Below are 12,251 nucleotides of genomic sequence, written 5' to 3'. Positions count from 1 at the left end.
CTATGCAAAAGTGTAGGGCTTAATACTCACTCTCAACAACATCTATTTATGTGGATCAATTAAAGCAGATAAATGTTTTGCCTATTTTCCCCCTCCAAGGCAGCAAACATCGGCTTAACCAATGAAATGTGAATATATAACACAAGAATAGAGAGCCCAGTATATTGTAGAAGTTATATTTAGCAACGTCTATGTGTCATCATTGCTAAACCACTCAGGTGGCTACAGAAGAGGGCCAGAGGCTCTAGTGATACATATGCTAAGCTCCATCCTCAGAGCTACCTCTATAGCTCATCCGCACTCAGGCAAAACTGAACTTTTAACATAGAAGTGTTCCCCAAAGGGTTATTTAAAAAAAAAATAGTCAATAGCATCTGAGAATCTTTTGAAACTAGTATCACTGATCTGCTATTGATATAACAAAGAAAGTCTGGATTCACACTGTGAACACACAACAGAGCTTGTGCAAGCTGGCGTGGAAATCTGCAGTGAATTATTTGAATAAAAAGCACATTATATTTAAAAAATCATTATTTTTAACTTAAAATGATTACTTTTAACTATGTGTTATATGTTGTCTTACATCTAACTATGTGTGTATGTGTGCATGTATATGTGTGTGTATGTGTGTGTGTATACATGTCTATAAATATGATCTTCACAATAGCCATAAGAGATAAATGTTACTATCTGTTATTCCTAACTGAGGAAAGGTTAAATAATTTGCCAGAAATTATAGAGCTATATTAAGTGCCATTGGCAGGTGCAGAAGCCAGAGCTGGCTGACTTCAGAGCTTGCATTTTCTAATTACATGGCACCACCTTTTTTTAAAAAAAGCACACACTACAGGCACCGGGGTGGCTCAGTTGGTTAAGCGACTGACTTTGGCTCAGGTCATGATCTTAGAGTTCATGAGTTCGAGCCCCACTTTGGGCTCTGTGCTGACAGTGAGGAGTCTGCTTGGGATTCTCCCTCTCTCCCTCTCTGCCCCTCCTCCACTTGAGTCCTCTGTCTCTCAAAATAAATAAAACTTAAAAGAAGATGAAAAAACACAACTATAATGCACAGCTCCAACAATGTGAAATACTGTCTCTGTATGTGAGAGAATGTGAAAAGCTATGGACACAGCTATGCAGCCACCCAGATGGATAGGAATGTTTGAAAAATCTTGGGGAGCTCTTTTATGTGAGACACAATAGTCAAATCAGTAGAGTATAAAAAAAGCTACGGCCTCAGTCCATAGGACAGAGCACAGAGAAGAAAAGCAGTTTGATGATTTTTCTCACCCACACTTGGATGGATTTTCATCATCAATTGGTGCATTAATTCTCTCTGGCTCCTGGAAACAGTCATTTGCTTAATAGCTCTTTTGTGACCGAGGGAGTTAATGCACAATCCCAAATGGCTTAACTTCCAGCTGAGGAGGAGTTTGGGCAGAGAAAAAAAAACAAAACATCTAACTTCATTTTTCACAAATAATTTGAAGATGAAAGTTGGAACAAACGATCTCACTATTTTTGTTGAGAAAGAGCCCTGTTTTCTTTTGACAAAGGTCACTGAGACGTAGGAGGCAATTTTCATGTGGAGATATTTCTTTGAGTCACTATAAATGGAGCAAAGAAAATGAGTGAAATACAAAATGTCCTTGTAAAGCTCAGATTTTCTGGGACCTACTATGAGATTTTTGTATTAGAAAGTTTGGACAATTCTAAGTACCTATCTTAACTTTTTAACTTTATACCTTTGGAATGGTTCAAAATAATTGTCCAGTAACTGAAAATCAGGATTTTTCATAGGTACAGTTTTTTGCCCTACTGCAGACTTAAAATGACTGCAGACTTAGTAATCACTAAGTGATTATTATGTATGATTAATTATGCTATAGAAATGTTAAGACGGTTATAATTGTATGGTTATAATTTCCTTGTCAGGTGATAAAACAGGAAGAACTTGGCAAGGATCTTTCTGATTGTACTTTGTATGATCTACTGAAATACGATGATTTTAACTCTGACAAGCACCTGGCTCTTGAAGAATTTTATAGAACATTCCGTGAGTATAATATTCATTCTCTAATTCCTCTTCGTTCATTTTCCTGTTTCTTTACACAATCCAGAATGTTGCTTGATCTGAGAGTATAGGCTGTTTTTAAATTAAGAGAAGTGGTGTAAGTAAGATAAAGTGCTGAAGTGTACTGAAACATATGTAAAAGTTAAGGGATGCAGTAATCCTAAAATGAAAAGCTGGAAATATTTGATAACCCTGGATATCAGTTCTTACTGATTCTCATTGAAAACGTGAATTCCACAATGCTGTTTTTAAAGTCTGGGGGGAGTAGTAGCACTTGACTACTCTTCACTGTATAACAAGAACAATTTAATTATTTACACAGTGACTTTTTATTTTTCGTTTTTTGTTTTTACACTATAGGGAAACCAAGGTAGATTAGTAGATAGAGTTTGCATATATGTTAACAATAATTAGCATAACAATGGAAAATTGTATTTATATTAAGGTACTTTGGAATAATTTACGTATGTTTAAATTGCTTAAATACTTCTTTAAATCGACTATTTATGCTTTATAAAGCATAGATATGCTTTATATGATTTATGATTTGTATATGCTTTATAAATCATGTATGAAATATGATTTATATATGCTTTATAAGTCACCAAAGAATCAAAGCTCAACAGGATTTAAGTCAGCACTGAAACCAGTATTTTCTTCTATCTTTCTATCTTCAATGTTATATATATGCACATTTATATATTGCTTTCAAAAAAGACAGGAAATAGGATATGTACTTGATGTAAAAAGATCTCTTTTGAATTATGCCTCTTCCATCTATCAGTGGTCTGATATTATGGAAATTACTTAAATTCCTGAAAATCCATATAAATATGAATAGTAATGTTCTTGTCATATGATAATTTTATATTAAAACATTAAATTAGATTTTATGTAAGTTTTGATAAAGCAAAATAATATATGTGAAATAGTTGCAGGTGATGAAGCTTTAAGACAAGATATCAGTATGCTCTTCAGATTAATTAAATTGCATTTCCATTTTCAATTAAAAGGCAGGATAGCAAGATGCAGAGTGACTCTATAAACAGTTAACCCCTTAAAAAATGTCACAATCAAGGATAGACACCTTTCAAAGACAACAACAGGAAAGCAGCATTATTATTCTACGTTTGTAAGAAGAAATTGAAACACAAAGAACTTAAGAACTAAGTGGCTGAGTTTATAATCAAAGCTATGTCAGACTGTGAAGGCTTTGTGTTTTCCACTAAACTTCACTCTGTAATAGGAATTATTTTGTGTACTCATGGTGGCAACGAGAAGATATTATGGTTTATCAGAAAAGAATTTATATTTATATTCTTCTATATCTGTATTACATTAATATTGTCATATATTAATTTACAAATACCATATATAAGCTAGAAAGAGATACACATCACAGAAGGGACTACATAAAATATTAAGTAAGTTAGAATATAATCTAATTTGGGAAATCACGAAGACTTTTTGAAGGTGGTAGCAACTGAATTAGTCTCCAGGATGAGTGGATATGGACTTTGGGCAATAAAAGATGGGAAACTGGACAAAAATGTATAGCATAAATAAAAACTCAAGTGTATCACATACCAGGGTATTTACGGAAATTAATTCAACTGTAAGGTCTGTTCCAGTATTGAAATTCTATGAAAATACATAAATTATTATTATTATTTTACTAACTTGTTTTATTAAACAATCAGTCTAATCTACCAGCTCCAATCTCTCACCCTTCTACTAGGCGGATACTTGGATTTGACTAAATAAAAGTAATTGAAACTTGTAGCAAGAGCAGAACATATTTTTAATAGCATGCAATTTATCAAGCATCAGTAAGATAATTAAATAGATGTTTGTGAGAATTTTTATTAAATATTGTTGATGATGAAATGGTGGAGCTAGAAACTAAAACAATAAAAATAAAGTAGGAATAATATGTTATTTTTATGACAGTACAGCGAAGACTGAATAATGATTCCTGGCAATATCAGTAAATAAGAATCTTGTCTAGAATGCTGCTGCTTACCCTATCACAGGAAAAAAATGATACTGTGTTTTGAGATATGATTTGATGTTGCTAAGGAAGGCAAGGTAGATCAGTATATTGTTCTGATAAAGAAAATTTTGCAATTCAGAAATTTGTATCATCAGTAAAAGCATTCAATAGAGAAATAATAAAATGTTGTCTGTGAAGGAGCTAAATTGTACTAGAAACCGTTGAAGTTGGATGGAAAAAAATCTATATGATTTGGGTTAACTCTTAGAAGTAACAATTTTATGGAAATTATATATAGTAAAGGCAATGAATTTAATGAATGTTATAATGTTTCTGCCATGAGGTCAAAATTATGCATCACACCCAAGGTCTACATTTTTAATATTCTGAGTCATAAAGAGATATTAAGTAATGAAAGCACTTGGCAATCAGCAATCGTATTATGAGCTTTTTCCCTTTTTGTGTAATTGCAAAACTATCCCTTAACAATGATAAAATAATGTTCATGTAGTCATTTAGAGAAGATAATGTTTTTCTAAGTAATGCTGGAATTATATGGAATATTTTAATATTCTTTGTGGTCTTACCAAGCGATTTTCTGGAAAGTATCACATTTTCAGTGTTGCACCTTGCTTAAATAGGTCATCAGACTATATAATGATCCCTTAGAGGTAGAAGAACTAATTTGTGTGGATAGTGTCTACATTAGCAAAAAGTATTTATACTTCTTGAATAGAAAACATATATCTATTTCTTTCTTTCCATCTATTATAATACTTTACAACTAAACCCAATTTGGTTTTATGAAGTTTAGTGGCAGGCTTTTAATAATGGCATAATTTCAAAAAGTCACTGCATTATAAAATACTAAGGTAGTGTCATGAATAAAAATGTGTAACAATAGTGAGAAAAGCAATCTATTCGAAAATCATGTATTAAGTACTTATGTGTATAGAATGCTGTGATAGTTAAACCAACTTAGAAAGATTGTTTTCTTTCCTTTAGGAATATATAATCTCAGACAGACAATGATAAAAATGACAGATCTAGTAAGGGTAAAATAATCTTTTTTTTTTTTTTTTTATATCCAGAATGATTCCTCCAGATAACTCTTAAAATGAAAACCTAGAAAACTAAACAGTCCCTAAATGAATGTTCAAAAGAATAAACGAAGTCCAGAGAAGTTAAAAAACAAAAACAAACAAACAAAAAAAAACACTTCTCTTAATCCATTAATTATTTACTGGTAGATACAAGAATAGACAGAGTTGCAATTTATTATTCTTTCTGCCATAGTATAAAATGGAAGAAAGTAGAGCAAAATGTAACGTGCAAACAAGAAAAGGTTAATGTTATTTTAAAAATAGTACATTATCAACCATTATAACACTAGTAAATTGTTATTACAGTTGGTAATAAGGTTTTCTGTAAAATAGCCTTTTTTCCCCTCTTTGGATAAGAAGAGGGATTATTTTAATATTTGACAATAGGCATTGGATGCTATTCTTAATTTTTCTCCAGAAATTTGGGGATTATTAAAAAGATAATTAAAATAAATCCTCAGTGTGAGCATCAAGCATTCTAAACCATGCCTTGTTTTATTAATAAATTTGGAAATCTATTTTATGGGATCAAATAAATTTTAAATGAGGTCAGTGACACAGTTTTGAATACTTAGAGGAAATACTAAATCCTCTGGTCAGATGGCAAATTCTTTCACCCAGGCATTTTGTTGTCTTGAATAATTTCAGTTAAATGTATAGATTTTTCAGTGCAAAGCTTTCTTATAGAATTAAAAATGAGTAAACAGTGCCATTATTGACCATAAGGACTTGAATTAACATATGAGAAAACAGCACTTTATTTTCTTCGCACTCAAAATTAAATTAAAATCTTTGATTGTTTGATTTGCATGGAGCACTATATTTTTGCCTTAAGTCTATATAGGTAAATGCAATTTATTTGTCATCAAACATGACCATACACTGAATTGAGGCATTTAATTTTCATAAATGATACTCAGATAAATATATGTTTACCTATTTTTGCAGTCAAACTCAGTTGAGATAATAAATTTTTATTAAATGATTATTGGTCTTAGGAATTAGTTGTTTTTGTTTCTAGCTAACAAAAAGTGGTGCAATTGGCTATCCAGAGAAAGAATATCTGTTTTGAGAATGCTTTCTATGTACTTTATTTTCTGAGTTAAATTATAAATTGCTTTGACTATCATGCTAAGTCTTAAAATTATATGAAATGAAGAGTTTGCAATTCTGATAGATTCTTAAAATTCTATTAAATGGTTACGAGTTGCAGTTCCTAAAGCCATGTACAAGTCCTTCAAGATATGCATGTGTTCTATTAGTTCAAGTTCTAATGTTACACTTAAATAAATCTCTATCAATTCTAAATGATCTTTATGTGTGGAAAGTTCCCTAAAGAAATGTGCTTCTACTAGGCATGAAAAAATTAGTTTTTTGCAAGCATAATGCATCAACTGTGAGCATTTATATTGAAACTAATTGTATAATAGCTCTCTCTCCATTCTTAAAAAGAATAGATAATTAGGATTCTAAAACTTTAAAGTACTAAAAAAATACATGGCACAGTTATTTTAAATTACCTAACTATTCATGATTATATTTAAAATGTCATATTTCTTTATATGAAACACTTCTTAATGGAATATAGATTTGATAATGACATTATGAGGAAAAAATCATTTTCTAGGAAGTCACAATTTCTATAATAAAAATATTACTTATTGGAACCATCTAATAATCAGAGCAATGAAATATGAATATTATATTAATATTCATAGATTTTAGGTCATTAGTATATGAAAGACATTTATTTGAGAAAAATAACAGAGTTTAGTGAGAAGAATTAAAACTATTACAGTAATATGGGTTAAAGGTGAAAGGGTCAGGATTAAAAGAGAACAGTAATGATACAGAGAGGTGGTCATATTTGGGCAGTAACTTACAAGCAGAATCATTTCAACTTGAGTGATTACATATACATGAGATAGAGACAGTAGGGTCAAGGACAATGTCCAGTTATCTAGCTTCCATACTGAGGTGAACAATGATACTATTCATTAAAGTAGGGCACACAGTAAGATAAGCAAGTTTGGGAACATATACTGAGTTGGATTTTCAGCATATTGGCATATTTACATAGAAACATTTGGTTGGAGAATATTGTGGCCTAGATCTCAAGTAGGAGTTCAGGGACACAAATAGAAATATGGGGGATACAGTTAAAACCTGTGCTGGCAGGTAATGGGGTACCCAAAGTGAGTATGTAAAGACAGAAGAGATGAGCAAAAGAGCAACAGGGAACTAAAACTTAAAATTAAGTAATGAAATTAAAAACCAAACAAACAGGGGCACCTGAGTGGCTCAGTCGGTTAAGTGCCTGACTCGATTTCGGCACAGGTCATGATCTCATGGTTCATGAAATCAAGTCCCACCTTGGGTGTAGAGTGCACAGCCTGCTTGGGATTCTCTCTCTCCCTCTCTCTCTGCCCTCCCCCACTTTCTCACATACACATGCACATGCTGTCTCTCCTAAAATAAATAAACTTTAACAACTTAATAAATAAAAACAAACAACAACAAAAACAAAAATGCTTAGAGAAATAGGGAATAAACCAAAGGACTATGTATTTATAAAACTTTACTAGAATTTGTTGATGAGCAATTTCCATGACTGAGTTCAAAACAAGAGATATATGACAGATAAAGAAATGGCTACCAGTTTTGATCACAAGGAGGTGTGGGTGACTTTGGTCACAGCACTTTCAGCGGAGATGTAGGGGTAGAAGCAAAAGTTCTGGTGGTTGAGAGGTTAAATGTAGGGGAAAAAGTAAAAGAAAAAAATGTGGAGGAAACTAGTGGAGCACACAAGCATACATCAAGTATATATTTAGATCAAATCCAAAATAGGTAACTCGTATATGGTTTTAGTAGTTAACACGATGGTTGCCTCTGGAGGAATTGGTGGGTGACGGGGTGAGAACACAAGGTGAGAAGAAGGCTTCCATGGTACTCACAGCGTTCTACTTTTTAACCTCACAAAAATCCCACACTCATTTGGGAAATTCTGTATTAGACATTGCTACACCTACTATAGCATAAGCCCATGTACAGATCATTGTAGTATGAGACCTCACAGCAACTTAAATTGCCTAGCACATGGGGGAGATAACTTTTTTACTACATACTGTGATTAAAAAAATTAACTCACTTGTTTGTATACTTGTAATTTTCTATGTTAGAGTTTATAGATATGCCCTGACAGTTTAGGTAAATAAAGGTCAGCATCATTCACTTATAGGTAATTTCCACTTTATGTTCTAAGTTCTTTAGACCTTTTAGGAAAAGGACTGTCCAAAATGATTGCTGAGACCCAACCTATAGACACATATTCCAAAAGGACAGATTTTGTCCTAAACAAGATAAATTGCACATACCAACTGTTAATAGACAACAGGTAAAGCAATACCAATTTGAAGTTAAATTTTAAAAATAATGAAAGTCTTATGTTTGTTTTCCATTTGAAGATGACCCTTCCCTCCAGATTGCTAAGATTATCTTAATCTTTTGTAGCTAGTGCACATTTATGTTTCTCCTTTTACCTATAGCCTCCATAATGATTTCTCATTGGTAGTTTTCTCACTGGTAGCCTCCATAATGATTTCTCGCTGGTCACTTGCTGACCTAACTACTTGGAACTCATAAAAGCAGAAATAGGTATTTTAGCTTCTCTTTTATTTCAAGTGAAAACCTCATATTTATTTCTTAAAGTATTGACTCTGTGTCATATAGATATTGAGAGTAGGGCCTTTTGTGATGCAAAATAAAATTGAAATAAGAAACAATAAAATAGAAATTGATTAATCGTTCTTATTTTTCCATGCTGTACCCTGTCTTGTCAATCATGACTTAGTGGATCTGACTTAAAATTACTTTCCTCTGACTTCAGCATGGTATTCAGCAATAGAGTTTGCCTAAGGCTGTTTTGGACTTTCAAAATCATTTCTGTAATTCATGGGTACTTTGGCTTTGTTAACCCCGTGTTCTTTATACTAATTTCTCAGAAACTCCTTGAATTGAGCCTTGCGTTGTGCTTCTGTGGTTCTGAACTCTATCTGGATGGCATCTTCTTCATAATGGAGTTCTTGTGGAGATCGCCAGCTTCACTGCTGCCCCAGTGTCATTTGGGCACGACGGTGTTGCTGCAGTCTGGCACCAAGGCCTTAGCTTCAATTTACTGTATCTCAGGGACACCTGGATAGCTCAGCCAATAGAACATAGGACTGTTAATCTTAGAGTCTTAAATTCAAGCCCTATGTTGGGTGTGGAACCCACTTAAAAAAAAAAATAGAAAGTATCTCATATTTCTGAACTGAGTTTCTATCAGTGGGATTTGATTTTAACTGGCTAAATCTTGTTCAATAATTTAAAACAATTTGAATGTAATGTATCATGTTTTAATTTGTAGCTGTTTTTGAATTCTCTAGTTAGGGTTAGTCTGAGAATGCATTTCATTTACATTTACCAGGTGAAAGTTTCTTTATAGGATTCTGCTCTGTCAAATGATCCACCATGGAGACATTTATCTACAAAGTGAATGTTATGATATATAAAATCAAGTGCTTTTTAAATAGATAAGATAATCATACATGTTTAGGCAATTAATCTTTAATTTTTTTTAATTCAAGGATTTGAAAGCTAGCACTTAGAAAACACATTTTTGTTAAATGTATTTTAATATATAGTTGTTATTACCTTCACATTTTTTTTTAAACCAGCCAGAGGCTTATCCTCTTAGTTAAGAGAGTCCTATCACTTTCATATTGTGGTCACATGGCTATAACCAGATAAAACAAGAAGTTTTAAGTAGGCCTTATCAATAACATGTAGAAACAATAAGACTTAAGCTGTATAATATTAGTTTGAATCTATTTGTCTTGTTAAAAAAGAGGAAATGAATCAGAACAAGAGAAATGGAATTTTGAATTTTAATAAATTTTAAGCCATATCACATATTAATAAAGTTTGGCCAACAAACTTCAATTTTATTAAGTACCATAATTCCATATCCTTTTTAACAATGACAATTTATTTTGGTTCTTGCAGTAGTTAAAACAGAAAGGCACAAAAGAGAAAATAGGAATCAATTTTAGTTCCATCATTTAGGTATAATCACTTTGATATACATATCTGCACATATTTTATGAAAATGTGACTATATTATTATATCCTCAAGATTTACTTTAATTATTCCTAATTTTAATTAATTAGGGTAAGATATCTCAGTATTGGTTAGCTTAACATATTTTTAATGGCTTGCATTGTGTGAAGTTACCATAATTATAAAAATTATAATCATAACACTCCATTTATTACTATTACCAAGCTATTATTTCTCTTTCAAGACCAACATTGTCCATTTAACATAAAATACATGCAAAAATGGTAGTCATCCTAGAAACGTTTAATTTTCTAGCAGTCACATTAAAAAAAAAAGAAACAAGTAGGGCGCCTGGGTGGCTCAGTAGGTTAGGTGTCTGACTTCAGCTTAGGTTATGACCTCCAGGTGGGTGAGTTCAAGCCCAGTATCTGACTCTCCTTCCAACACAAAGCCTGTTTCAGATCCTCTGTCCCCACCTCACTCTGCCTCTTCCCTGCTTGCACTCTCTCTCTCAAAAATAAATAAACATTTAAAAAAACGATTTAAAAGAAACACGTAAAATTGATTTTATTAACACTTTATTTATCCCTATAGACCAAAAAAATATTATCACAACCTATGATCATTATGAAAATGAAGGAAATACATTATCGTCTCTTCCTATCAAGTTTTAAAATCTAGCATACATTTTATTTTAATTTATTTATTATATTGTACTCATTTTTTAATTGTATATTTTGATTTATATTAGGATATTATACAATTTTCAAATTAACAGAATATTTTTAGTATGTGATTTTGAGGCATAACAAAATATAAATCTAGCATATATTTTACACTTACAACATATCTCATTTCTCATTTTGGACTATCTACATTCTGAATGCTCAGTAGTCATTGACTACCATCTTGGACAGTATTATATTAGAGTGTTAAAATCTCTACCTAAAATTCTATTCCAGTGTTTCTATAATAAAACTGTATTTATTCAAGGACAACATAGGTGTGTATGTAGGAAATCTACAGATTCTATCTATCATCTATCTATCTATTGATCTATTTTTTATGATTAAAGTATAATCGGCATACAATGTTATATTAATTTCAAGTGTACAGCATATTTATTTGACAATTCAGTTATTTTGAATAGGAGGTTAAGCACGTATTCTACTTGTAAATAAAAAACAGAGTGTGAATGTCATGCTAATATCTATTTTTCAGGAAGCCAGAAAAGTACACATTTATAGGATAAATGTAGTCATCTAAGCAACAAAATTATATCCTCAACATAAGTAAGATGTTTATTTTAAAAACATAATTCAATAATATATATTTAATGCCACCCACCTTAAACCACCCTCTCCCAAATGTGTTATCAAAGGATCATTTAAATCATATATCCTCTGCCCACAGTTAGCACCTTAATTTTTTTTTCTGAATTTTTAATAATCTCATTCTTAAGGTCTATTTTTCCCTTCTGATTTAAAACAAATGCACCAATCATATACATCTTCCAGTGAGAAGCTGTTCAATCTGAGAATGAAAGGTATTACTGAGTGAGTTTAGTCTAACACTAAGCAATGAAACACTTTCAAAGAGCCTGTAAGACCTTATGTACCGCAAGGATTAATGTTTATATTCATTTTTTTTTTTTGAAGTATTAAAAACAGCTCTGGAGTACTTTTACCTCTGAGAATCCTAGGGGATTTAATGCACTACACTGAACATAACCCAATATTCTTTAATGCTTAGGAGTTACTGAAATATCTTGTAGTGCCTCAGGGTCACCACAATAAAAGAAAAATGCATGTACATATGTAAGTATTTATTGTTAACAAGGTATATGCCAAATACCTTATTAACACATCTTACAGTTATTCAGTCCTGATACTTTGTATGGCAATTCCTTTTACAGATATTCCAAAACCAATAACAAATTAGTTTGTAACAAACACTTTAAGAATTGACAGAATAAGTTAATACACA

The 12,251-nt window shown here is 31.8% G+C and overlaps 1 protein-coding gene across 2 annotated transcripts in view; it reads left to right on the top strand.

Moving 5' to 3' along the window:
• FSTL5 (follistatin like 5) overlaps nt 1-12,251 on the top strand; it is a 768,631-nt gene that overhangs the window by 425,755 nt on the left and 330,625 nt on the right. For both annotated transcript variants that reach the window (XM_060653856.3, XM_060653855.3), the window contains exon 6: nt 1,933-2,053. In XM_060653856.3, coding sequence (XP_060509839.2) covers nt 1,933-2,053 — 121 coding nt within the window. The remainder of the gene's footprint in view (nt 1-1,932; nt 2,054-12,251) is intronic.

The sequence above is a fragment of the Panthera onca genome, chromosome B1 (assembly GCF_046562875.1).
Source record: "Panthera onca isolate mPanOnc1 chromosome B1, mPanOnc1 haplotype 2, whole genome shotgun sequence".
Lineage (NCBI taxonomy): Eukaryota > Metazoa > Chordata > Mammalia > Carnivora > Felidae > Panthera > Panthera onca.
Note: the sequence above shows the minus strand (reverse complement) of the source record. Positions and strands in the feature narration are given on the sequence as shown.